Source organism: Podarcis muralis, chromosome 2 (genome assembly GCF_964188315.1).
Source record: "Podarcis muralis chromosome 2, rPodMur119.hap1.1, whole genome shotgun sequence".
Classification (NCBI taxonomy): Eukaryota; Metazoa; Chordata; class Lepidosauria; order Squamata; family Lacertidae; genus Podarcis; species Podarcis muralis.
The window spans coordinates 118,187,120-118,212,686 of record NC_135656.1 but is presented as its reverse complement, the minus strand read 5'-3'; the positions used below and the strand labels follow the sequence as shown (position 1 = coordinate 118,212,686).

General features: G+C 45.1%; 1 protein-coding gene across 1 annotated transcript; it reads left to right on the top strand.

Moving 5' to 3' along the window:
* Positions 1-1,892: 1,892 nt before the first annotated feature.
* LOC144326775 (uncharacterized) lies at positions 1,893-14,056 on the top strand. The gene is made up of 3 exons (XM_077923585.1): positions 1,893-3,594; positions 8,233-9,154; positions 12,308-14,056. Exons 1-3 carry the CDS (start codon positions 2,603-2,605, stop codon positions 13,343-13,345), a joined length of 2,952 nt encoding a protein of 983 aa, XP_077779711.1. The 5' UTR covers positions 1,893-2,602; the 3' UTR covers positions 13,346-14,056.
* Positions 14,057-25,567: the final 11,511 nt, after the last annotated feature.

The following is a 25,567-nucleotide window of genomic DNA, read 5'->3' as shown; positions in this document are numbered from 1 at the left end:
AATCTAAATTTATTTTATCTCCATTAAATATATCATTTACTTGATGATATTGCAACCAACCCCTAAGTACTTCTTCTATTTGATTAGATGATAGAAGTTTTAATCCTTTATAGGTTTCCATCCATATCTCACAATAGGTGGCCCACCTTACTTCCATATTTAATTTTTTAACAGTCAATGCCCCTATTGGCGATAGCCACCATGGTGTTTTTCGTTCTAACAGATTTTTATAATTGTCCCAAACTTCATAAATTGACTTTCTTATCGTGTGATTGAGAAACCCTTTAAAAACTTTACTTTGTCATACCAAAGATAAGAATGCCACCCAAATCTGTTATCATAACCTTCCAAGTCTAGTAAATCCGTATTTTCCAATGTTATCCACTCTTTCAACCAACACAGGCAGGATGCCTCGTAATAGAGTTTCATATCTGGCATTGAGAATCCACCTCTTTCTTTTTTTATCTATTAAAAGTTTAGATTTTATCCTTGGTTTTTTCCCTTGCCAGATGAACCTCGGTAGTACTTTTTGTCATTCCATAAATTGCCCTGGTCCTTTAATTACCAGAATCATTTGGAATAAAAACAGGATCTTGAGTTTTATATATATGTAAGGCTGCTGGGAGAGCGTTCCGGGCTATCTGCAGCCCCCCCGCCCCGATCTCCGAGCATAGCTCTGTAAAGGCATTCCCGTCTTCTCCAGGGCGCTCCAGCGACATAAACCAACTTGATATATGCACTCTAATCTTCTGGCAATGCACAGCCAGAAGAATAAACCATCCGTAGATCTAAACTATGTATTTATTTACACTATATTACACAGACACAGAATCATGATGCTCTCTCTCATTCAGCTACAAAAGAGAACAGGCAAAAGTGAAAGTACATCACATAATACATATAGATAGGATTATATCCGGTTCTCATGCTTCCTTTCCGACAGACCGTGTGATTTCCACTAATCACAAAATGCAGCCTCGGAAGAGTGAAATTGCTAACAAAGGCTTGTGCAGAAATTTCTCAATTTAACTATGTACTTTTTGATGTTTCATTTGCTGCTCATAGTATTTTGCTGTATATTCTACTCTTAAGAACTAAAAAAGTTTCTGTCAGGTGATGGTGTGGTTGCTCGAGAGCAAACAGGCAAGACTCCAACCTGTCTTTTCCAGGCTTTATTATCTGTACAGCCTGTCTTACAGTGCAGAGCGTCACAAGTCCATGTCTGCTCAGTCGCTAGCAGAATCTGGGAGTGGGCGGTCCTTATACCTTACCCAGCATAACAGTCATGTGACCCCCATCCTTCTCCTCTCTGTGTGTGTGCAAACCTACTGCACACGTGGACACTGGCAAAGGGGTACTTGCCTCCCCTACCCTTTGCTCAGGCTCGGTGTTGAGGCTCTCCCTAGCATCTTCTGATCCCTGCGCTCCTTCCCCACTGGAGGCAGGGCTTCCCTCCTCGTAGAGGAAGAACTGCTTCGCAAGATCTTCGGAGGCTCCCTGTAACACAAATGCTCTTCCACCACTCGCCTCTGAGCTGATGGCAGTTCCCTCACAGTTTCAATGCATCAAGAATCAGAAATCTTGCTCTAACCAGGACGAACAACATCGCTATGCTCCCTAAAGCCAATCTAAACTTGCAATTGGAGACTGATGAAACTTTGGCTCTGTCATAGAACCCACTCTATTTAGGTTCTGCTTGCTGGGGAAACAGCAGGACTCTTTGCTGGGGAAACTGTACTGTTCTTGGGTTGTACACAGTGTGTGTGTGTGTGTGTGTGTGTATACACACTGTATTTTTCGCTCTATAAGATGTACCAGATCATAAGACGCACCTAGTTTTTGGAAGAGGAAAACAAGAGGAAAAATTCTGAATCCCAGAAGCCAGGAAAGCAAGTGGGATCACTGCGCAGCCCGGGCTTATGGGGTAGCCACGCACAACCTCTGCCTGAGAGAGGCTGCGTGCGGCTAAGCAAGAAGCCAGGACAGCCAGCGGGATCACAACGCTTTTCCTCCTCGGGGAAAAGCCCCCAAGAGCCGCACACATGCTCCACACGGCTCTTTAAGGGGAGCGCTGAGCAGAGCCTCCCACCTGCATTCGCTCCATAAGACGCACACACACTTCCCCTTACTTTTTAGGAGGGGAAAAGTGCGTCTTATAGAGCGAAAATTACGGTAAGCCTTGTAGACAAATTTTTCAATTTAGCTGGGTACTTTTTGATTTTTTGTTATTTCTTCACAACTACTTTCCCCATGTTCATAGTCTGCTGTATTGTCTGCTCTTGAGCACTAGAAAAGTTTCAAAGCACCAAGAATTAGAAATCTTGATCTAACCTCATGATGGACAAAAAATATAGCTATGCTTCCTAAAGCCAATGTAAGCTTCCACCTGCAGACTGAGAAAATATTTGCTCTAAAGATTAGCAACTTGCTGGTGAATCTGACGCAATGGCAAAACCAGACTCAGGATATTGAGCAGAGTGGAAAGAAAGGTCACCCATGATGGCAACTCATTGCCCGCTTTGGCAGCAATGGCCCCAAAAGTGTAACAAAATATGAAATATATTAGATTGAATCACTCTGTTTCCATCTCTCTGCGACATCCATGTTTTCCTTCTCTCTTTATCCAGCAGGTGTTGTGCAGTGGAGAGAGAACAGAAGGAAATCTTCAAAAAAAGCACAGGATGAGATGGTGGAGCAGAACCTCCTGCGTCACGATGGACCAAGGAGGGAAAAGAGAAGCCACAGAAAACGGAAGACAGACAAATCCATCGTTCCTCAAAGTAGCTTCTTCACTGAGCAAGGAGAACAACCAGAAAACAGAGATTCTTTGAGAACATCCAAAAAGGAGAAAACAATTCAAACGGCAGAATCTGGAGAAATAAGCAGTGGGAGCAGAAACAATGGAAACAGCCCCACATGCCCTACAGAGGCGAAGCGATTTACTTGTTTGGAGTGTGGAATGAGCTTCAGGAATCAGAAGCAGTTTGCTGCCCATCAGAAGATTCACACAGGACAGAAATCACATAAATGTGCAGACTGTGGAAAGAGCTACCGCAATAAATGGAACCTTAAAGTACATAAAAGAACCCACACAGGGGAGAAGCCTTTCAAATGTACAGTGTGCAAGAAAAGCTTTAATGTGAGATCAAACCTTAATGCACATCAAATAATTCACACAGGGGTGAAGCCCTACAAATGTTCTGTGTGTGGGAAAAGTTTCGCACGCAGCTCATACCTTAATGCACATCAAATAACTCACACAAAGAAGAAGCCCTACAAATGTTCTAAGTGTGGGAAATGTTTCGCACACAGCTCACACCTTACAGATCATAAGAGAACTCACACAGGGGAGAAACCTTTCAAATGTTCAGTCTGTAATAAATGTTTTGCTCAGAAGTCAAACCTTACTAGACATCAGAGCATTCACAAAGGGCAGAGACCCCATGAATGCTCAATATGTGGAAAGAGCTTCACCAGTAAATCAAACCTCAAGAGGCATCAAAAGCACCACACAAGGGAGACGCCCAACCAGGGTTCAAATCTCAGTCAGAGTTTAGATGATGAATCGAGACCTTATGTAGGTGAGAACACACAGCGGATTTAAACCATGTAACTTCAACTATGCTAAGAAGGTCGCATCCACACAATACTTTTAAAGCTTCCCCCCAAGGAATCCTGGGAACTTCAGTTCTTAAGGGAGCTGGCAATTGTAGGTCTATGAAGTACAAACTACTGTTTCCAGAATTCTTTTAACAAACCATAGAAAAGCTATAAATGTGCTTTAAAGGGGTGGTGCAAATGTGACCTCGGCCTCGGTTTCCATCTTTTGGGCGTCGCAGGAGCCACCCAGAGGCCTGTCCCCACCTGAACTTCCCAATACACACACATAATACATGCTTTGGGCAGGTTCTTGGGTCTTTTAAGTGACTAAAACTCATTGCCTCAACTGGCTTGTTGTTTATTGTTTGTGTGGATTCCATGTGATAGTTGAAAAGTTTTTTTACATATAATAAAGTGCCTTCATTTTAATAAGTTATGCTATGAAAATTGCTCTTGGGAGAATCTACAGAAAACTCAGCTCTTTCCTTGGCCAGAGCAAAGTCAACCAGCACCTTTCTCTCTTGACACTGGGAATTTCTCCCCAATGAATTCATCCGGCTGAAGTAACCATGTTGGGGATAATTTACGTGATTCTTTAGGCTTTTGAAACCAAAGAGAAGGATTGACCCAAGGAAGGAAGGGAAGTTTGAAAGGCTTCAGAGGCTACCCTGTTGGAAATGTAAAATTGGCACAGTAGCTGCTTCTGCTTTTTAGATTTGTTTTGAGACTACCAATCCTGAATAATAAATTTGTATAAATATTACAGTTTGTACTCTTCTGTTTTCTCTGGCTCCTCACAACAAAAATGGATGCAACTTTCCAATTTAGGTTGCAGTTTTCAGCACACTTAGCACACATTCACAACATAATAATTATAAATAATAACAATAATAATATTAATAATTTATTCTTTATACCCCGTCCATATTGCTGGGTTTCCCGTGCAGTGAAAGCAATGTGATACTGCTTTAAACAGTCATGGCTTCCCCCAAGGAATTCTGGGAGCTAAAGGTTAAGAGTGCTGAGATGGGTTAGGGAAGACCTGCTATTCTCCTCACAGAGCTACAGTTTCCAGCATTACTAGGGGAGAGGAACTGATGGTTAAACCACTTTCCCCTAGATGCTCAAAGAACCCTAAAAGTTTGGTGAATTGCAGAAGACAAGTTAGATTTTATTTAGTAAGACTCGGTCCTCTGAATATATGAAGACTTTATCAACCATAAATCATTGTCCGCACCTGTGCCGGCCACATGCCTCGGGCGGTGACATGTGGAGACAGACCCATGGTCATCATGACATCCACAGCCAGTCGCCTTGGTGCTGATGGTTGGAAAATGCCCTGGGGGTGCCTGCAAGCCCCCCAAACTCTGAGTGTCCTCCGGTACGCGCAGCTCTGGAAAAGGTATCTCCCTTGCGTGGCGAGTTCCCGCCTCCCACCAGTGGTAAATAATGACACAAGACACCATGATTAAGATTAATGGGCTAAAATTGGCTACAACTTTATTGGTTACAGGTAAGAGCGGTATTGGCTTAGGCACTGGTCCTATCCGTCTATCCGGCTTCAGCCTCATGACTTGAAGACCGGCAAGGGTTAACTCCAGCAGAGGGTGTGCCATCTGGGCATAACCCAGTCTCCCTCACCTCTCCCTACCCTGAACCACTGTGATGGGGGACTCTGCTATTCTTCCCAGCTCCTCTCCTTCCAGACACATCTCCACTCCCTCAATAATAACAGAGAACAACCACACACACACAAATGTAAAACAGTTAAAACCATTGGAGCAGCAGGCCTGTCTCCAGCTGCCTGAGCCCAAATAACGCTCCCCAAACCTAGACATTTCCTTTAAAAAGAAAAAGTCTGCCCAGGTGGGCATGTTGCGCCCCCAAAGAGGACATGTCCAGGTTTTCCCAGACATATGGCAACCCTACAGTGCATAAAATTCATTGCTACAAAAGGTTTGATGCACAATAGTACCATCATGTTCAGGACCCCTCAACTTCTGAACACCAGATTCTGGGTCTTCTACGTCCAGTAACTGCTCTTCCTAGAGCTATCCGATTGGAAACTGTAGAAAAAAGAATGCTGGACTAGCTTATGGTCAAGCTAACATTACCAGGGTCAAAAAAAAAATTAAGAAAACATCAAATTTGATGTTATTATATTGACAGTATGTGAAACCAGGCCACAATTGAAACAAAAACAAAAAACCAGAAAGCTATAACTCAAAGTGCATGAGGGGGAAAGAGGGCATTTCTGTCTTTCTCTCTCTGCTTAATTTCTCTTTTCAGATCACACTTCTGCTCTGCCACAGTTTGTTTTTCTGTGGACTCCAATTCCCAGCAGCCTTTGCACTTCCCACATAAACGATCAACACCTGGATCCATTTAGCTGAGCAAAAACCCAAGTGGGACAGTGAAGCGGCTTGAGATGAAGAAGGAAAGTCTGTGAATTGACCAGTGTCTACCAGAACAGGTGAGCTGGAGCCTACCAAGAACTCAAGATAAGACATGCTGGAATTGGGTAGAAATTTCTGAACTGGGGGTCCCTGTTTTCCCCCTCTCTCTTCCCCTTTGTGGCATTTGAAATGCAGACTTGATCTCACAAGGGGCTGCTGCTCTGGGCCTCGAGTGCAGACGTTCCTTATCCCTAAGGGGACTTGGGAGAGTCAAAGGAGGCTGGCATTCCTCTGGAGGAATGAGAAAGTAACAACAAGGGGGTCCTCAGTTTTGTGGGAGGAGGAATATGGTCAGCAAGGAAGAGTGCAAGAGAGGGAATTCTTCCCATGGATGGGTAAACTGGGGTGGGGTCCTGGCTTTTGCATTAATTAAATATTTCACTAAGGGGAAGTGTCCATGTAGGAGCATGATTGCTTAAGGGAGAGTCCTTGGGGAGCTGCAACCCAGAGTCAATATCAGAAGGGAAAAGAGGGACAAGGGCTTCTGCAGATGGAGGATGCTACATTTAAGGAGCAAAAATGCTGCATTTCATAGAACAAAGATCAACAAGGTCTTAGAGGGAAAGAATGCAGATCATTGGGAGAGTACCTGCTTTGCCTTGCAGATAGTTGCAGCTTCAATCCAGTCCATGCAGACAGTCCTAAACTAAGTGGCCAACATTCCTATTCTCTTATGTAGGATCATGAAGGAAATATTATATTGTGAGCTATTTTCATAAAACAATAACATGCGGAATATCAGAAATCTAGGGTACATATGCAGCACTCAAAGTACCCTACCAAGAACTCAAGATAAGACGTGCTGAGATTGGGCAGAAAATTCTGAACTGGGGGTCCCTGTTTCCCCCCTCTTTCTTCTCCTTTGTGGCATTTGAAATGCAGACTTGATCTCACACCTCTGCAAGGGGCTGCTTCTCTGGGCCTCGGTTGCCGAAGGGAGAGTCCTTGCGGGGCTGCAACCCAGAGTCAATAACAGAAGGGGAAAGAGGGACAGACAGGATGTGTTTTGGGGCTTCTGCAGGTGAGGGATGCTACATTTCAGGAGCAAATATCAACAGAGTCTTAGGCGGAAGGAATGAAGCTCAGCGATAGGCGGGGATCATGAAGGAAAGGTTGGCGTGTTTGGGTGTTGATCATGTGCAATATCCAGACTATATTCCAAAAAGTTTTACTTTCAGAAACGTAACTGAGAAGATCATATATCTACAATCTCACATTTATTCACTTTGTCCCTTTTAGAAAGCACAGATATCTCCCTATTAACAATTAGGGATCTTCCTTTGTCTGTTTCACTTCAGACTTCAGATCACACGGACACAACACTCCCCTCGGCAGCATCCCTAAGGGGACCTGGGTGAGTCAAAGGATGACAGCCCTTTGGAAGAATGAGAAAGTGAAAACAAGGGATTTCTCATTGTGCAGGAGAAGGAATGTGGGTAGCAAGGTGAAGGGTGCAAGAGAGAGATTTCTTCCCCTGGGAGGTTAAGATGGGGTGGGGTCCGGAAGGCAGCCTCTTGCCATTTGTGTTTTGTGTTATTCACATTTTTCACTAAGAAGGGGGATCTTGCTTAAGACAGAGCTGCAGCCTGGAGTCCACAACAAAAAGGAAAAGAGGGATAGGATGTGTATTAGGGCTTCTGCAGGTGGAGGTTGCGACATTTCCTGGAGCAAAGATTGAAAGAGTCCTAGGGGGAAGGAAGGCAGCTCATTGGTAGAGTGCCTGCCTTGCATTGCAGAAGGTGGCAAGTTCAGTCCCCAGTATCTCCATGGACAGCTTGGGAGAGGCTTCCCATATGAAACCCTGGGAGCTGCTGCCCGTCAGTGTAGACAGTACTGAGCTAAGTGGCCAAAGTTACTATTCTCTTGTGTACATGAGGATCATGAAGGAAAAGATTCATTTCTGAGCTGTTTTCCTAAACCAGTGAGTGTCCAGTGTGCATACAGGGATACTCCTGTGCTTCTAATTCTCTGTATTTCCTGTTTCTCAAGATGCTTTGTTTCTAACAATCTACATTCCTAAACAGGCAAAGGGAAAGCGGCAGCCAGTAGACAAAACAGAAGACGCCTGTGACTAAGAAGAAGGTTGCAAGGAGCCCAGTTGGACCACAGACACGATGATGATGTTTGATACTTGCAAGGAGCCAGACCTGTGCATTGTCTATGGGGAACCCATCAGGCCAAAGCCCATCGTCCATAAGAGAACGGAGGGTCAGAAGAAAGCCCACCCAGCCCACCCAGTCGAGGAGGAGGAGGACCATGTACCCCTTTTTCCTGGAGGAAGTTGCAGGGCCTCCTGGGAAATCACGGTACAGACAATTCCTGGTGCTGCTAAGGAGCAGGATGTGTGCATTGTAGGTGAGGAAAACATCTGGCAGTACCCCAACACCTGCAAGAGAAAGGTATGTTTGCAGGAAACCCACTCAGTAGAGGGTCCAGTTGATAGCAAAGGAGACTCCAGTGTCCCAAGTAAAACTCTAGCCCGGACCGTTGTTGATGCCACAGCCAGGATGATGATGGTTGATACTTCTAGGGAGCCAGACCTCTGCATTGTCTATGGGGAACCCATCAGGCCAAAGCCCATCATCCATAAGAGAACTGAGGGTCATCAGGAAGCCCACCCAGTCGAGGTGGAAGAGGATGTACCCCTTCTTCATGGAGGAGGTTGCAGATCCCCCTGGGAAATCATGGTGCAGGCAGTTCCTGGTACTACTAAGGAGCAGGACGTGTGCATTGTGGGTGAGGAAAACATCTGGCAGAACCCCAACATCTGTGAGAGAAAAGCTTGTTTGCAGAAAACCCTCTCAGTGGAGAGTCCCATTCACAGCAAACTAGACTCCAGGGTCCCCAGTGAACTTCCAGCCCAGACTGTTGGTGATGCTGCTATGGGAGAAGACATCTGCATTGTGTATGAGCAAGGTGTCCTACAAAAGCCCACCATCCATATCAGAATTGGGTTTCCTGAGGAAACACAGCCAGGGGAGGATGTAGTTAAGCCTGTTGCTGGTGGAGAATATTGGAAAGGCCCCAATGAATCTACTTTCCAAGCCGTTCTTAATGCCACCAAGGAACAAGACTCCTGCATTGGGTACGAGGAAATGGTTAGTCAGGAGGCCATTTTTCAAGGAAGAGCCCCCTGTGAAGCCACAGCTCAGAGAGGTATGGATACTGGTAAGTAATGGGACTCCTGGGTAATGCATATTGGGGAGGGAAGTCCCAGGCTGAATTCCTTCTGAGCTCCAGGCCTTGACTGTCATAGAACCCACTCTATGTAGGTACTCTTTGCTGGGGAAACAATACTGCTCTTGAGTTGTGTGTGTTTGTGTGTGGCTTGTGCAGAAATTTTAAAAAAGAAATTATATACAGTGGTACCACAGGTTAAGTACTTAATTTGTTCCAGAGGTCCATTCTTAATCTGAAACTGTTCTTAACCTGAAGCACCACTTTAGCTAATGGGGCCTCCTGCTGCCTCTGCACCGCCGCACAGCAATTTCTGTTCTCATCCTGTTCTTAACCCGAGGTACTATTTCTGGGTTAGCGGAGTCTGTAATCTGAAGCGTATGCAAGTCGAGGTACCACTGTATACATCTCTGATAGCATTTTAACTTTGAGCTCCAACAGTTCAGTTTGAAATCTAAATTTTTTATTTTCGAAATCTAAATTTCTTTTATCTCCATTAAATATATCATTTACTTGATGATATTGCAACCAACCCCTAAGTACTTCTTCTATTTGATTATATGATTGAAGTTTTAATCCTTTATCGGTTTCCATCCATATCTCACCATAGGTGGCCCACCTTCCCTCAATATTTAATTTTTTAACAGTCAATGCCCCTACTGGAGATAGCCACCATGGTGTTTTTCGTTCTAACAGATTTTTATATTTGTCCCAAACTTCATAAATTGACTTTCTTATCACGTGATTTAGAAACCCTTTATAAACTTTACTTTGTCATACCAAAGATAAGAATGCCACCCAAATCTGTTATCATAACCTTCCAAGTCTAGTAAATCCGTATTTTCCAATGTTATCCACTCTTTCAACCAACACAGGCAGGATGCCTCGTAATAGAGTTTCATATCTGGCATTGAGAATCCACCTCTTTCTTTTTTTATCTATTAAAAGTTTAGATTTTATCCTTGGTTTTTTCCCTTGCCAGATGAACCTCGGTAGTCCTTTTTGTCATTCCATAAATTGCCCTGGTCCTTTAATTACCAGAATCATTTGGAATAAAAACAGGATCTTGAGTTCTATATATATGTAAGGCTGCTGGGAGAGCGTTCCGGGCTATCTGCAGCCTCCCCCCCCCCCCCCCGATCTCCGAGCATCCTCCAGAGAGCATAGCTCTGGAAAGGCATTCCCTTCTTCTCCAGGGCGCTCCAGCGACATAAACCAACTTGATTTATGCACGCTAATCTTCTGGCAATGCACAGCAAGAAGAATGAACCATCCGTAGATCTAAACTATGTATTTATTTACACTATATTACACAGACACAGAATCATGACGCTCTCTCTCATTCAGCTCCAAAAGAGAACAGGCAAAAGTGAAAGTACATCACATAATACATATAGATAAGATTATATCCGGTTCTCATGCTTCCTTTCCGACAGACCGTGTGATTTCCACTAAACACAAAATGCAGCCTCGGAAGAGTGAAATTGCTAACAAAGGCTTGTGCAGAAATTTCTCAATTTAACTATGTACTTTTTGATGTTTCATTTGTTGCTCATAGTATTTTGCTGTATATTCTACTCTTAAGAACTAAAAAAGTTTCTGTCAGGTGATGGTGTGGTTGCTCGAGAGCAAACAAGCAAGACTCCAACCTGTCTTTTCCAGGCTTTATTATCTGTACAACCGATCTTACAGTGCAGAGAGTCACAAGTCCATGTCTACTCAGTAGCTAGCAGGATCTGGGAGTGGGCGGTCCTTATACCTTACCCAGCATAACAGTCGTGTGACCCCCATCCTTCTCCTCTGTGTGTGTGTGCAAACCTACTGCACACGTGGACACTGGCAAAGGGGTACTTGCCTCCCCTCCCCTTTGCTCAGGCTCGGTGTTGAGGCTCTCCCTAGCATCTTCTGATCCCTGCGCTCCTTCCCCACTGGAGGCAGGGCTTCCCTCCTCGTAGAGGAAGAACTGCTTCGCAAGATCTTCGGAGGCTCCCTGTAACACAAATGCTCTTCCACCACTCGCCTCTGAGCTGATGGCAGTTCCCTGACAGTTTCAATGCATCAAGAATCAGAAATCTTGCTCTAACCAGGACGAACAACATAGCTATGCTCCCTAAAGCCAATCTAAACTTGCAATTGGAGACTGATGAAACTTTGGCTCTGTCATAGAACCCACTCTATTTAGGTTCTCCTTGCTGGGGAAACAGCAGGACTCTTTGCTGGGGAAACTGTACTGTTCTTGGGTTGTACACAGTGTGTGTGTGTGTGTGTGTGTGTGTGTGTACACACCGTATTTTTCGCTCTATAAGATGTACCAGATCATAAGACGCACCTAGTTTTTGGAAGAGGAAAACAAGAGGCAAAAAATTCTGAATCCCAGAAGCCAGGAAAGCAAGTGGGATCACTGTGCAGCCCTGGCTTATGGGGTAGCCATGCACAGCCTCTGCCTGAGAGAGGCTGCGTGCGGCTAAGCAAGAAGCCAGGACAGCCAGCGGGATCGCAGCGCTTTTCCTCCTCGGGGAAAAGCCCCCAAGAGCCGCACACATGCTCCACACGGCTCTTTAAGGGGAGCACTGAGCAGAGCCTCCCACCTGCATTCGCTTCATAAGACGCACACACACTTCCCCTTACTTTTTAGGAGGGGGAAAGTGCGTCTTATAGAGCGAAAAATACGGTAAGCCTTGTAGACAAATTTTTCAATTTAGCTGGGTACTTTTTGATTTTTTGTTATTTCTTCACAACTACTTTCCCTATGTTCATACTTTCATACTTTGGCTGTATTGTCTGCTCTTGAGCACTAGAAAAGTTTCAAAGCACCAAGAATTAGAAATCTTGATCTAACCTCATGATGGACAAAGAATATAGCTATGCTTCCTAAAGCCAATGTAAGCTTCCACCTGCAGACTGAGAAAATATTTGCTCTAAAGATTAGGAACTTGCTGGTGAATCTGACGCAATGGCAAAACCAGACACAGGATATTGAGCAGAGTGGAAAGAAAGGTCACCCATGATGGCAACTCATTGCCCGCTTTGGCAGCAATGGCCCCAAAAGTGTAACAAAATACGAAATATATTAGATTGAATCACTCTGTTTCCATCTCTCTGTGACATCCATGTTTTCCTTCTCTCTTTATCCAGCAGGTGTTGTGCAGTGGAGAGAGAACAGAAGGAAATCTTCAAAAAAAGCACAGGATGAGATGGTGGAGCAGAACCTCCTGAGTCACGATGGACCAAGGAGGGAAAAGAGAAGCCACAGAAAACGGAAGACAGACAAATCCATCGTTCCTCAAAGTAGCTTCTTCACTGAGCAAGGAGAACAACCAGAAAACAGAGATTCTTTCAGAACATCCAAAAAGGAGAAAACAATTCAAACGGCAGAATCTGGAGAAATAAGCAGTGGGAGCAGAAACAATGGAAACAGCCCCACATGCCCTACAGAGGCGAAGCGATTTACTTGTTTGGAGTGTGGAATGAGCTTCAGGAATCAGAAGCAGTTTGCTGCCCATCAGAAGATTCACACAGGACAGATATCACATAAATGTGCAGACTGTGGAAAGAGCTACCGCAATAAATGGAACCTTAAAGTACATAAAAGAACCCACACAGGGGAGAAGCCTTTCAAATGTACAGTGTGCAAGAAAAGCTTTAATGTGAGATCAAACCTTAATGCACATCAAATAATTCACACAGGGGTGAAGCCCTACAAATGTTCTGTGTGTGGGAAAAGTTTCGCACGCAGCTCATACCTTAATGCACATCAAATAACTCACACAAAGAAGAAGCCCTACAAATGTTCTAAGTGTGGGAAATGTTTCGCACACAACTCACACCTTACAGACCATAAGAGAACTCACACAGGGGAGAAACCTTTCAAATGTTCAGTCTGTAATAAATGTTTTGCTCAGAAGTCAAACCTTACTAGACATCAGAGCATTCACAAAGGGCAGAGACCCCATGAATGCTCAATATGTGGAAAGAGCTTCACCCGTAAATCAAACCTCAAGAGGCATCAAAAGCACCACACAAGGGAGACGCCCAACCAGGGTTCAAATCTCAGTCAGAGTTTAGATGATGAATCGAGACCTTATGTAGGTGAGAACACACAGCGGATTTAAACCATGTAACTTCAACTATGCTAAGAAGGTCGCATCCACACAATACTTTTAAAGCTTCCCCCCAAGGAATCCTGGGAACTTCAGTTCTTAAGGGAGCTGGCAATTGTAGGTCTATGAAGTACAAACTACTGTTTCCAGAATTCTTTTAACAAACCATAGAAAAGCTATAAATGTGCTTTAAAGGGGTGGTGCAAATGTGACCTCAGCCTCGGTTTCCATCTTTTGGGCGTCGCAGGAGCCACCCAGAGGCCTGTCCCCACCTGAACTTCCCAATACACACACATAATACATGCTTTGGGCAGGTTCTTGAGTCTTTTAAGTGACTAAAACTCATTGCCTCAACTGGGTTGTTGTTTATTGTTCGTGTGGATTCCATGTGATTGTTGAAAAGATTTTTTACATATAATCAAGTGCCTTCATTTTAATAAGTTATGCTATGAAAATTGCTCTTGGGAGAATCTAGAGAAAACTCAGCTCTTTCCTTGGCCAGAGCAAAGTCAACCAGCACCTTTCTCTCTTGACCCTGGGAATTTGTCCCCAATGAATTCATCCGGCTGAAGTAACCATGTTGGGGATAATTTACGTGATTCTTTAGGCTTTTGAAACCAAAGAGAAGGATTGACCCAAGGAAGGAAGGGAAGTTTGAAAGGCTTCAGAGGCTTCCCTGTTGGAAATGTAAAATTGGCACAGTAGCTGCTTCTGCTTTTTAGATTTGTTTTGAGACTACCAATCCTGAATAATAAAGTTGTATAAATATTACAGTTTGTACTCTTCTGTTTTCTCCGGCTCCTCACAACAAAAATGGATGCAGCTTTCCAATTTAGGTTGCAGTTTACAGCACACTTAGCACACATTCACAACATAATAATTATAAATAATAATAATAATAATAATAATAATAATAATAATAATAATAATAATAATTTATTCCTTATACCCCGCCCATATTGCTGGGTCTCCCATGCAGTGAAAGCAATGTGATACTGCTTTAAACAGTCATGGATTCCCCCAAGGAATTCTGGGAGCTGAAGGCTGTTAAGAGTGCTGAGATGGGTTAGGGAAGACCTGCTATTCTCCTCACAGAGCTACAGTTTCCAGCATTACTGGGGGAGAGAAACTGATGGTTAAACCACTTTGCCCTAGATGCTCAAAGAACCCTAAAAGACTGGTGAATTGCAGAAGCCAAACTGGATTTTATTCAGGAAGACTCGGTCCTCTGTATATATGAAGACTTTATCCACCATAAATCATTGGCCACACCTGTAACTGAAAATGTGACAGACAGAATGAGAAAGCTTCCCCATAGTTATATTTCCCTTTGAGAAATAGCTTAACCTGTTGAAATCCTGCCTGCTACACAGCTCTTAAAGGCCCAAGAATCAGAATAAGTACACTCAAAGGAAGGGAGAAGCAGTTTTTGAGGCCTCGGGGGATTCCTATTGCCTGGTATCTAAACCACTCACAAACCACTCACAGCTTTGCATTCACTCATTGGCTGAATGGCTGGTGCCTAAAAATAAGGAAGGAAGACACCAGAAGAGCCTCCTTGGGAAGAGCGCTCCAGGAGTGAGGAGGCACCTCAGGAAAGGCCTGTTCTCAGGTTCCCGTAAATGGGACTGTTGTCAATAGCCCCCATTTTTGCAACACCCTCTTACAGCCCAATTGATAAAACAAGGACCAGAGTGTGGCCGGCCACATGCCTCGGGCGGTGACATGTGGGGACAGACCCACGGTCATCATGACATCCACAGCCAGTCGCCTTGGTGCTGATGGTTGGAAAATGCCCTGGGGGTGCCTGCAAGCCCCCCGAACTCTGAGCGTCCTCCGGTACGCTCAGCTCTGGAAAAGGCATCTCTCTTCTCTCCAATGTGCTTCTAGCGACATGCATCATAATGATATATGCACACTAAGCGTTTGGCAAAACACAACAAGAAGCGTGAGACATCGTAGAGCTAATCTACTATTTATTTACACACTAGGTACAGACAAAAGCATAATGACGTCCGTTCTCTCCAGCTCTGAGAGAACAAACAGAAAGAAATAAAAGCGAAAGTACAGTATAATAGGACCCACAGCAGAAGAGATAAGACTGTCTCCCTTTTCCACCATCGTCCCAAACAGGCATGTGATTTACAGCAATCTCATCTGCAGTATCGGAGGAGTGAAATTGCTCACATTGATGTCCCCCAAAACCAGCAGTTCTCTCAACCATCATCAATTCCCCAGGTTGGGGAACTCTGAGTGTCCTCCGGTACACCCAACTCTGGAAAAGGCATCTCCCTTGCGTGGCGAGTTCCCGCCTCCCACCAGTGGTAAATAACGACATAAGACACCATAATTAAGGTTAATGGGCTAAAATTGACCACAACTTTATATGTTAGAGGTAAGAGCGGTATTTGTCCTATCCGTCTATCTGGCTTCAGCCTGATGACTTGAACACCGGCAAGGGTTAACACCAGCAGGGGGAGCCCTGCTGATGCACATCAACTAGGCACTCCCCGGGGTCACTGCTTGGGGGCGTGCTTTAGGCCCTGACCTCCATAGGCTTCGGACAAGGCAACGCCCCCCAGGATCCTTTACCGAACTACCCTTCAATATTTGGGGGATGGCACTCCCCCCATCTCATCTACATAACAATATCCCTACCAATGCCTAACTGCCAAGACCAGAGAAGTTGTGGCGATTTGCTACAAGGTAGGCAAAAAACCAAATGGCCGGTGCCAATTTGCTAAGTGGGAAAAATTCCTACCAGGCCCCTTAACGGCGACCAACCAAAGTCCATAGCAAGGTCAGAAGGAAACCTTGAAGGGTGGACGGGTGGGAAACTGGTCAGCTGAGCGATCCGAAAGAGGGCGATCCCCGGGCTGCGCTTGCCTTAAATGGGGCAAGCCACACACCCCGAGCCAGCCAATTGGCTGGCACAGAGGATGACGCGGCCCGAGGATTCCCCAGTTCACGCGGGGCTGCAAGCCAGCCACCGCGCACGTGTTGGGGGGGTGAGCCTGCAACACCACCTCCTCCCAAGGTCGGAAGTGGCTTTGCGTGGCGAGTTCCCACCTCCTGTCAGTGGTAAATAGCAACACAAGACACCATAATTAAGGGTAATGGGCTAAAATTGGTCACAACTTTATTGGTTACAGGTAAGAGCGGTATTGGCTTAGGCACTGGTCCTATCCGTCTATCCGGCTTCAGCCTGATGGCTTGAAGACCGGCAAGGGTTAACACCAGCAGGCGGTGTGCCATCTGGGCATAACCCGGTCTCCCTCCCCTCCCCCTACCCTTAACCACTGTGATGGGGGACCCTGCTATTCTTCCCAGCTCCCCTCCTTCCAGACACATCTGTTATAGGTTTCAGAACTCACAGAGTTAAAGAGTTCTGTGTGACGTCTCCTTCCTGAGGCGTGGTCACAGACACTTAAGGGAGTGGTTTGCTCTGAGTGTCTCAGTCTGCCTCTGGTACGCTATGCGAGAGGGAAGAATGGGCGAGGTTTCGCCAGGTCTGATTTATGCTGTTATTCTACATGATTAAAGGCTAAGAAGATAAGGAAAGCCTTGTGTCTGTTCTGAGTTCATTACCCACATGCTGCAATTTGCTTCTAACTGCTGCGATTTCTCTGCTACCGGCTGAAGAGGCAGAAGGACTTTTGGAGCGGCACGGAGAGTTTGCAAGCTGCGCAATGGAAGTGTGCCGGACGCCATGATTGTCCTTTCTTGGCACTTTTGGCCTCTTGGCCGCATAACATCTCCACTCCCTCAATAATAACAGAGAACAACCAAACACACACAAATGTAAAACAGTTAAAACCATTGGAGCAGCAGGCCTGTCTCCAGCTGCCTGAGCCCAAATAACCCTCCCAAAACCTAGACATTTCCTTTAAAAAGAAAAAGTTTGCCCAGGTGGACATGTTGCGCCCCCAAAGAGGACATGTCCAGGTTTCCCCAGACATATGGCAACCCTACAGTGTATAAAATTCATTGCTATAAAAGGTTTGATGCACAATAGTACCATCATGTTCAGGACCCCTCAACTTTTGAACACCAGATTCTGGGTCTTCTACGTCCAGTAACTGGTCTTCCTAGAGCTATCCGATTGGCCACTGTAGAAAATAGAATGCTGGACTAGCTTGTGGTCAAGCTAACATTACCAGGGTCAAAAAAATTTTTTAAGAAAACCACAAAAGTTGATGTTATTATATTGACAATATGTGAAACCGGGCCACAATTTAAACAAAAACAAAAAACAAGAAAGCTATAGCTCAAAGGGCAGGAGGGGAAAAGAGGGCATTTCTGTCTGTCTCTATGCTGTTTAATTTCTCTTTTCAGATCACGCTTCCTCCCTGTTGCAGTTTGCTTTTCTGTGAACTCCAGTTCCCAGCAAACTTTGCACTTCCCACAGAAACGATTAACACCCGGCCCCATTTCTCTGAGCAAACACCCAAGTGGAACAGTGAAGGGGCTTGAGATAAAGAAGGAAATTTTGTTAATTCACCACTGCCTGTCTGAAGGGGTGAGCTGGCCAGTTAAGTAGCGCCATCTACATGTCCAATGAGATGGCTGAATGCTGCATCATCCTAAGATGGAGGACAATAGCCCAGGCAACAACAAATTCAAAACAAAACAAAACAAAACAAAAAAGCAATAAATCAAAGTGCACAGGGAAAAGAGGATCTCTATCTACCTATCTATCTAACTATCATCTACCTATCTATCATCGATCCATTGCTCTATCTATCTATCTCTGCTGTCTGAGTTCTCTTTTCAAGTCATGCTTCCTCACTCCAACAGTTTGTTTTTCTGTGAACTCCAATTCCCAGCAGCCTTTGCACTTCCCACATAAACGATTAACACCTGGATCCATTTATCTGAGCAAACACACAAGTGGGTCAGTGAAGGGGCTTGTGATGAAGAAGGAAAGTCTGTGAATTCACCACTGCCTGTCTGAAGGGGTGAGCTGGAGCCTACCAAGAACTCAAGATAAGACATGCTGGAATTGGGTAGAAATTTCTGAACTGGGGGTCCCTGTTTTCCCCCTCTTTCTTCCCCTTTGTGGCATTTGAAATGCAGACTTGATCTCACAAGGGGCCGCTGCTCTGGGTCTCAAATGTAGACCTGCCTTAGTCCTAAGAGGACCTGGGTGAGTCAAAGGAGGCTGGCATTCCTCTGGAGGAATGAGAAAGTGACAACAAGGGGGTCCCCAGTTTGATGGGAGGAGGAATGTGGTTAGCAAGGAAGAGTGCAAGAGAGGGAATTCTTCCCATGGATGGGTAAACTGGGGTGGGGTCTTGGCTTTTGCATTAATTAAATATTTCACTAAGGGGCAGTGTCCATGTAGGAGCATGATTGCTTAAGGGAGAGTCCTTGGGAACTGCAACCCAGAGTCGATATCAGAAGGGGAAAGAGGGACAGGGTGTGTATAAGGGCTTCTGCAGATGGAGGATGCTACATTTAAGGAGGAAAAATGCTGCATTTCGTAGAACAAAGATCAACAAGGTCTTAGAGGGAAAGAATGCAGTTCAGTGGGAGAGTACCTGCTTTGCCTTGCAGATAGTTGCAGCTTCAATCCAGTCCATGCAGACAGTCCTAAACTAAGTGGCCAACATTCCTATTCTCTTATGTAGGATCATGAAGGAAATATTATATTGTGAGCTATTTTCATAAAACAATAACATGCGGAATATCAGAAATCTAGGGTACATATGCAGCACTCAAATTACCCTACCAAGAACTCAAGATAAGACGTGCTGAGATTGGGCAGAAAATTCTGAACTGGGGCTCCCTGTTTTCCCCCTCTTTCTTCTCCTTTGTGGCATTTGAAATGCAGACTTGATCTCACACCTCTGCAAGGGGCTGCTTCTCTGGGCCTCGGTTGCCAAAGGGAGAGTCCTTGCAGGGCTGCAACCCAGAGTCAATAACAGAAGGGGAAAGAGGGACAGACAGGATGTGTTTTGGGGCTTCTGCAGGTGAGGGATGCTACATTTCAGGAGCAAATATCAACAGAGTCTTAGGCGGAAGGAATGAAGGTCAGCGATAGGCGGGGATCATGAAGGAAAGGTTGGCATGTTTGTGTGTTGATCATGTGCAATAGCCAGACTATTTATATTCCAAATAGCTTTACTTTCAGAAACATAACTGAGAAGATCATATACCTACAATCTCACGTTTATTCACTTTGTCCCTTTTAGAAAGCACAGATTTCTCCCTTTTAACAATTAGGGATCTTCCTTTGTCTGTTTCACTTCAGACTTCAGGTCACACGGACACAACACTCCCCTCGGCAGCATCCCTAAGGGGACCTGGTTGAGTCAAAGGAAGACAGCCCTTTGGAAGAATGAGAAAGTGAAAACATGGGATTTCTCATTGTGCAGGAAGAGGAATGTGGGTATCAAGGAAGGGTGCAAGAGAGAGATTTCTTCCCCTGGGAGGTTGAGATGGGGTGGGGTCTGGAAGGCAGCCTCTTGCCTTTTGTGTTTTGTGTTATTCACATTTTTCACTAAGAAGGGGGAGCTTGCTTAAGACAGAGCTGCAGCCTGGAGTCCACAACAGAAAGGAAAAGAGGGATAGGATGTGTATTAGGGCTTCTGCAGGTGGAGGTTGCAACATTTCCTGGAGCAAAGATTGAAAGAGTCTTAGGGGGAAGGAAGGCAGCTCAATGGTAGAGTGCCTGCCTTGCATTGCAGAAGGTGGCAAGTTCAGTCCCCAGTATCTCCATGGACGGCTTGGGAGAGGCTTCCCATATGAAACCCTGGGAGCTGCTGCCCGTCAGTGTAGACAGTACTGAGCTAAGTGGCCAAAGTTACTATTCTCTTGTGTACATGAGGATCATGAAGGAAATGATTCATTTCTGAGCTGTTTTCCTAAACCAGTGAGTGTCCAGTGTGCATACGGGGATACTCCTGTGCTTCTAATTCTCTGTATTTCCTGTTTCTCAAGATGCTTTGTTTCTAACAATCTACTTTCCTAAACAGTCAAAGGGAAAGCGGCAGCCAGTAGATGAAACAGAAGACGCCTGTGGCTAAGAAGAAGGTTGCAAGGAGCCCAGTTGGACGACAGACACGATGATGATGTTTGATACTTGCAAGGAGCCAGACCTGTGCATTGTCTATGGGGAACCCATCAGGCCAAAGCCCATCGTCCATAAGAGAACGGAGGGTCAGAAGAAAGCCCACCCAGCCCACCCAGTCGAGGAGGAGGAAGAGCATGTACCCCTTTTTCCTGGAGGAAGTTGCAGGGCCTCCTGGGAAATCACGGTACAGACAATTCCTGGTGCTGCTAAGGAGCAGGATGTGTGCATTGTAGGTGAGGAAAACATCTGGCAGTACTCCAACACCTGCAAGAGAAAGGTGTCTTTGCAGGAAACCCACTCAGTAGAGGGTCCAGTTGATAGCAAAGGAGACTCCAGTGTCCCAAGTAAATCTCCAACCCAGGCTGTTGTTGATGCCACAGCCAGGATCATGATGTTTGATACTTCTAGGGAACCAGACCTGTGCATTGTCTATGGGGAACCCATCAGGCCAAAGCCCATCATCCACAAGAGAACTGAGGGTCATCAGGAAGCCCACCAAGTCGAGGTGGAAAAGGAGATACCACTTCTTCATGGAGGAGGTTGCAGATCCCCCTGGGAAATCATGGTGCTTACAGTTCCTGGCGCTGTTAAGGAGCAGGACGTCTGCATTGTGGGTGAGGAAAACATCTGGCACAACCCCAACATCTGTGAGAGAAAAGCGTATTTGCAGAAAACCCTCTCAGTGGAGAGTCCCATTCACAGCAAACTAGACTCCAGGGTCCCCAGTGAACTTCCAGCCCAGACTGTTGTTGATGCTGCTATGGGAGAAGACATCTGCATTGTGTATGAGCAAGGTGTCCTACAAAAGCCCACCGTCCATATCAGAATTGGGTTTCCTGAGGAAACACAACCAGGGGATGATGTAGTTAAGCCTGTTGCTGGTGGAGAAGATTGGAAAGGCCCCAATGAATCTACTTTCCAAGCCGTTCTTAATGCCACCAAGGAACAAGACTCCTGCGTTGGGTACGAGGAAATGGTTAGTCAGAAGGCCATTTTTCAAGGAAGAGCCCCCTGTGAAGCCACAGCTCAGAGAGATATGGATACTGGTAAGTAATGGGACTCTCGGGTAATGCATATTGGGGAGGGAAGTCCCAGGCCGAATTCCTTCTGAGCTCCAGGCCTTGACTGTCATAGAACCCACTCTATGTAGGTACTCTTTGCTGGGGAAACAATACTGCTCTTGAGGTGTGTGTGTGTGTGTGTGTGTGTGTGTGTGTGTGTGTGTGGCTTGTGCAGAAATTTTTAAAAAGAAATTATATACAGTGGTACCACAGGTTAACTACTTAATTTGTTCCAGAGGTCCATTCTTAATCTGAAACTGTTCTTAACCTGAAGCATCACTTTAGCTAATGGGGCCTCCTGCTGCCGCTGCACCGCCACACAGCAATTTCTGTTCTCATCCTGAAGCAAACTTCTTAACCCGAGGTACTATTTCTGGGTTAGCGGAGTCTGTAATCTGCAGCGTATGCAACTCGAGGTACCACTGTATACATCTCTGATAGCTATTCAACTTTGAGCTCCAACAATTCGGTTTGAAATCTAGATTTTTATTTTCGAAATCTAAGTTTCTTTTATCTCCATTAAATATATCATTTACTTGATGATATTGCAACCAACCCCTAAGTACTTCTTCTATTTGATTATATGATTGAAGTTTTAATCCTTTATCGGTTTCCATCCATATCTCACCATAGGTGGCCCACCTTCCCTCAATATTTAATTTTTCAACAGTCAGTGCCCCTACTGGAGATAGCCACCATGGTGTTTTTCGTTCTAACAGATTTTTATATTTGCCCCAAACTTCATAAATTGACTTTCTTATCACGTGATTTAGAAACCTTTTATAAACTTTACTTTGTCATACCAAAGATAAGAATGCCACCCAAATCTGTTATCATAACCTTCCAAGTCTAGTAAATCCGTATTTTCCAATGTTATCCACTCTTTCAACCAACACAGGCAGAATGCCTCGTAATAGAGTTTCAAATCTGGCATTGAGAATCTACCTCTTTCTTTTTTTATCTATTAAAAGTTTAGATTTTATCCTTGGTTTTTTCCCTTGCCAGATGAACCTCGGTAGTATTTTTTGTCATTCCATAAATTGCCCTGGTCCTTTAATTCCCAGAATCATTTGGAATAAAAACAGGATCTTGAGTTTTATATATATGTAAAGCTGCTGGGAGAGCGTTCCGGGCTATCTGCAGGCCCCCCCCCCCCCCGATCACCGAGCGTCCTCTGAAGAGCATAGCTCTGGAAAGGTATTCCATTCTTCTCCAGGGCGCTCCAGCGACATAAACCAACTTGATTTATGCACGCTAATCTTCTGGCAATGCACAGCAAGAAGAATGAACCATCCGTAGATCTAAACTATGTATTTATTTACACTATATTACACAGACACAGAATCATGACGCTCTCTCTCATTCAGCTCCAAAAGAGAACAGGCAAAAGTGAAAGTACATCACATAATACATATAGATAAGATTATATCCGGTTCTCACGCTTCCTTTCCGACAGACCGTGTGATTTCCACTAATCACAAAACGCAGCCTCGGAAGAGTGAAATTGCTAACAAAGGCTTGTGCAGAAATTTCTCAATTTAACTATGTACTTTTTGATGTTTCATTTGTTGCTCATAGTATTTTGCTGTATATTCTACTCTTAAGAACTAGAAAAGTTTCTGTCAGGTGATGGTGTGGTTGCTCGAGAGCAAACAGGCAAGACTCCAACCTGTCTTTTCCAGGCTTTATTATCTGTACAACCTGTCTTACAGTGCAGAGCGTCACAAGTCCATGTCTGCTCAGTCGCTAGCAGAATCTGGGAGTGGGCGGTCCTTATACCTTACCCAGCATAACAGTCGTGTGACCCCCATCCTTCTCCTCTCTGTGTGTGTGCAAACCTACTGCACAACGTGGACACTGGCAAAGGGGTACTTGCCTCCCCTCCCCTTTGCTCAGGCTCGGTGTTGAGGCTCTCCCTAGCATCTTCTGATCCCTGCGCCCTGCGCCCCTTCCCCACTGAAAGCAGGGCTTCCCTCCTCGCAGAGGAAGAACTGCTTCGCAAGATCTTCGGAGGCTCCCTGTAACACAACTGCTCTTCCACCACTCGCCTCTGAGCTGATGGCAGTTCCCTGACAGTTTCAATGCATCAAGAATCAGAAATCTTGCTCTAACCAGGATGAACAACATAGCTATGCTCCCTAAAGCCAATCTAAGCTTGCAACTGGAGACTGATGAAACTTTGGCTCTGTCATAGAACCCACTCTATTTAGGTTCTGCTTGCTGGGGAAACAGCAGGACTCTTTGCTGGGGAAACTGTACTGTTCTTGAGTTGTATACACACACACACACACACACACACACACACACACACACACACCATATTTATCGCTCTATAAGATGTACCAGATCATAAGACGCACCTAGTTTTTGGAAGAGGAAAAATTCTGAATCCCAGAAGCCAGGAAAGCAAGTGGGATCACTGGGCAGCCCTGGCTTATGGGGTAGCCACGCACAACCTCTGCCGGAGAGAGGCTGCGTGCGGCTAAGCCAGCGGGATCGCAGCGCTTTTCCTCCTTGGGGAAAAGCCCCCAAGAGCCGCACACACGCTCCACACGGCTCTTTAAGGGGAGCGCTGAGCAGAGCCTCCCACCTGCATTCGCGCACACACTTCCCCTTACTTTTTAGGGGGTGCGAGTGCGTCTTATAGAGCGAAAAATACGGTAAGCCTTGTAGATAAATTTTTCGATTGTGCTGGGTACTTTTTGATTTTTTGTTATTTCTTCACAACTACTTTCCCTATGTTCATACTTTCATACTTTGGCTGTATTGTCTGCTCTTGAGCACTAGAAAAGTTTCAGAGCACCAACAATTAGAAATCTTGATCTAACCTCATGATGGGCAAAGAATATAGCTATGCTTCCTAAAGGCAATGTAAGCTTCCACCTGCAGACTAAGAAAATATTTGCTCTAAAGATTAGGAACTTGCTGGTGAATCTGACGCAATGGCAAAACCAGACTCAGGATATTGAGCAGAGTGGAAAGAAAGGTCACCCATGATGGCAACTCATTGCCCGCTTTGGCAGCAATGGCCCCAAAAGTGTAACAAAAAGACAAAACTTATTACATAGAATGTCTCTGTTTCCATCTCTCTCTATGACATCCATGTTTTCCTTCTCTCTTATCTAGCAGGTGTTGTGCAGTGGAGAGAGAACAGAAGGAAATCTTCAAAAAAAGCACAGGATGAGATGGTGGAGCAGAACCTCCTGAGTCACGATGGACCAAGGAGGGAAAAGAGAAGCCACAGAAAATGGAAGACAGACAAATCCATCGTTCCTCAAAGTAGCTTCTTCACTGAGCAAGGAGAACAACCAGAAATCAGAGATGCTTTGAGAACATCCACAAAGGAGAAAACAATGCAAATGGCAGAATCTGGAGAAATAAGCAGTGGGAGCAGAAACAATGGAAACAGCCCCACATGCCCTACAGAGGCGAAGCGATTTACTTGTTTGGAGTGTGGAAGGAGCTTCTGCAGCAAATGGAACCTTAAAGTACATAAAAGAACCCACACAGGGGAGAAGCCCTACAAATGTTCTGTGTGTGGGAAACGTTTCGCACGCAGCTCATACCTTAGTGCACATAAAAGAACCCACACAGGGGAGAAGCCTTTCAAATGTTCAAAGTGTGAGAAAAGCTTCACTGACAGCTCAAACCTTACTGTACATAAAAGAACCCACACAGGGGAGAAGCCTTTCAAATGTTCAAAGTGTGAGAAAAGCTTCACTGACAGCTCACACCTTACAGTACATAAAAGAACTCACACAGGGGAGAAACCTTACAAATGTTCGGAGTGCGATAAAAGCTTCATAATCAGCTCACACCTTACAGTACATAAAAGAGCTCACAGAAGGGAGAAGCCTTACAAATGTTTGGTGTGCGATAAAAGCTTCACTGACAGCTCAAACCTTACAGTACATAAAAGAACCCACACAGGGGAGAAGCCCTACAAATGTTCTGTGTGTGGAAAACATTTCGCACATATCTCGAACCTTAAAGTACATGAAAGAACTCACACAGGAGAGAAACTGTACAAGTGTGAACAATGTGGAAAGAGCTTCACCTGTAAATCAGACCTGCAGAGGCATCAAAAGCACCACACAA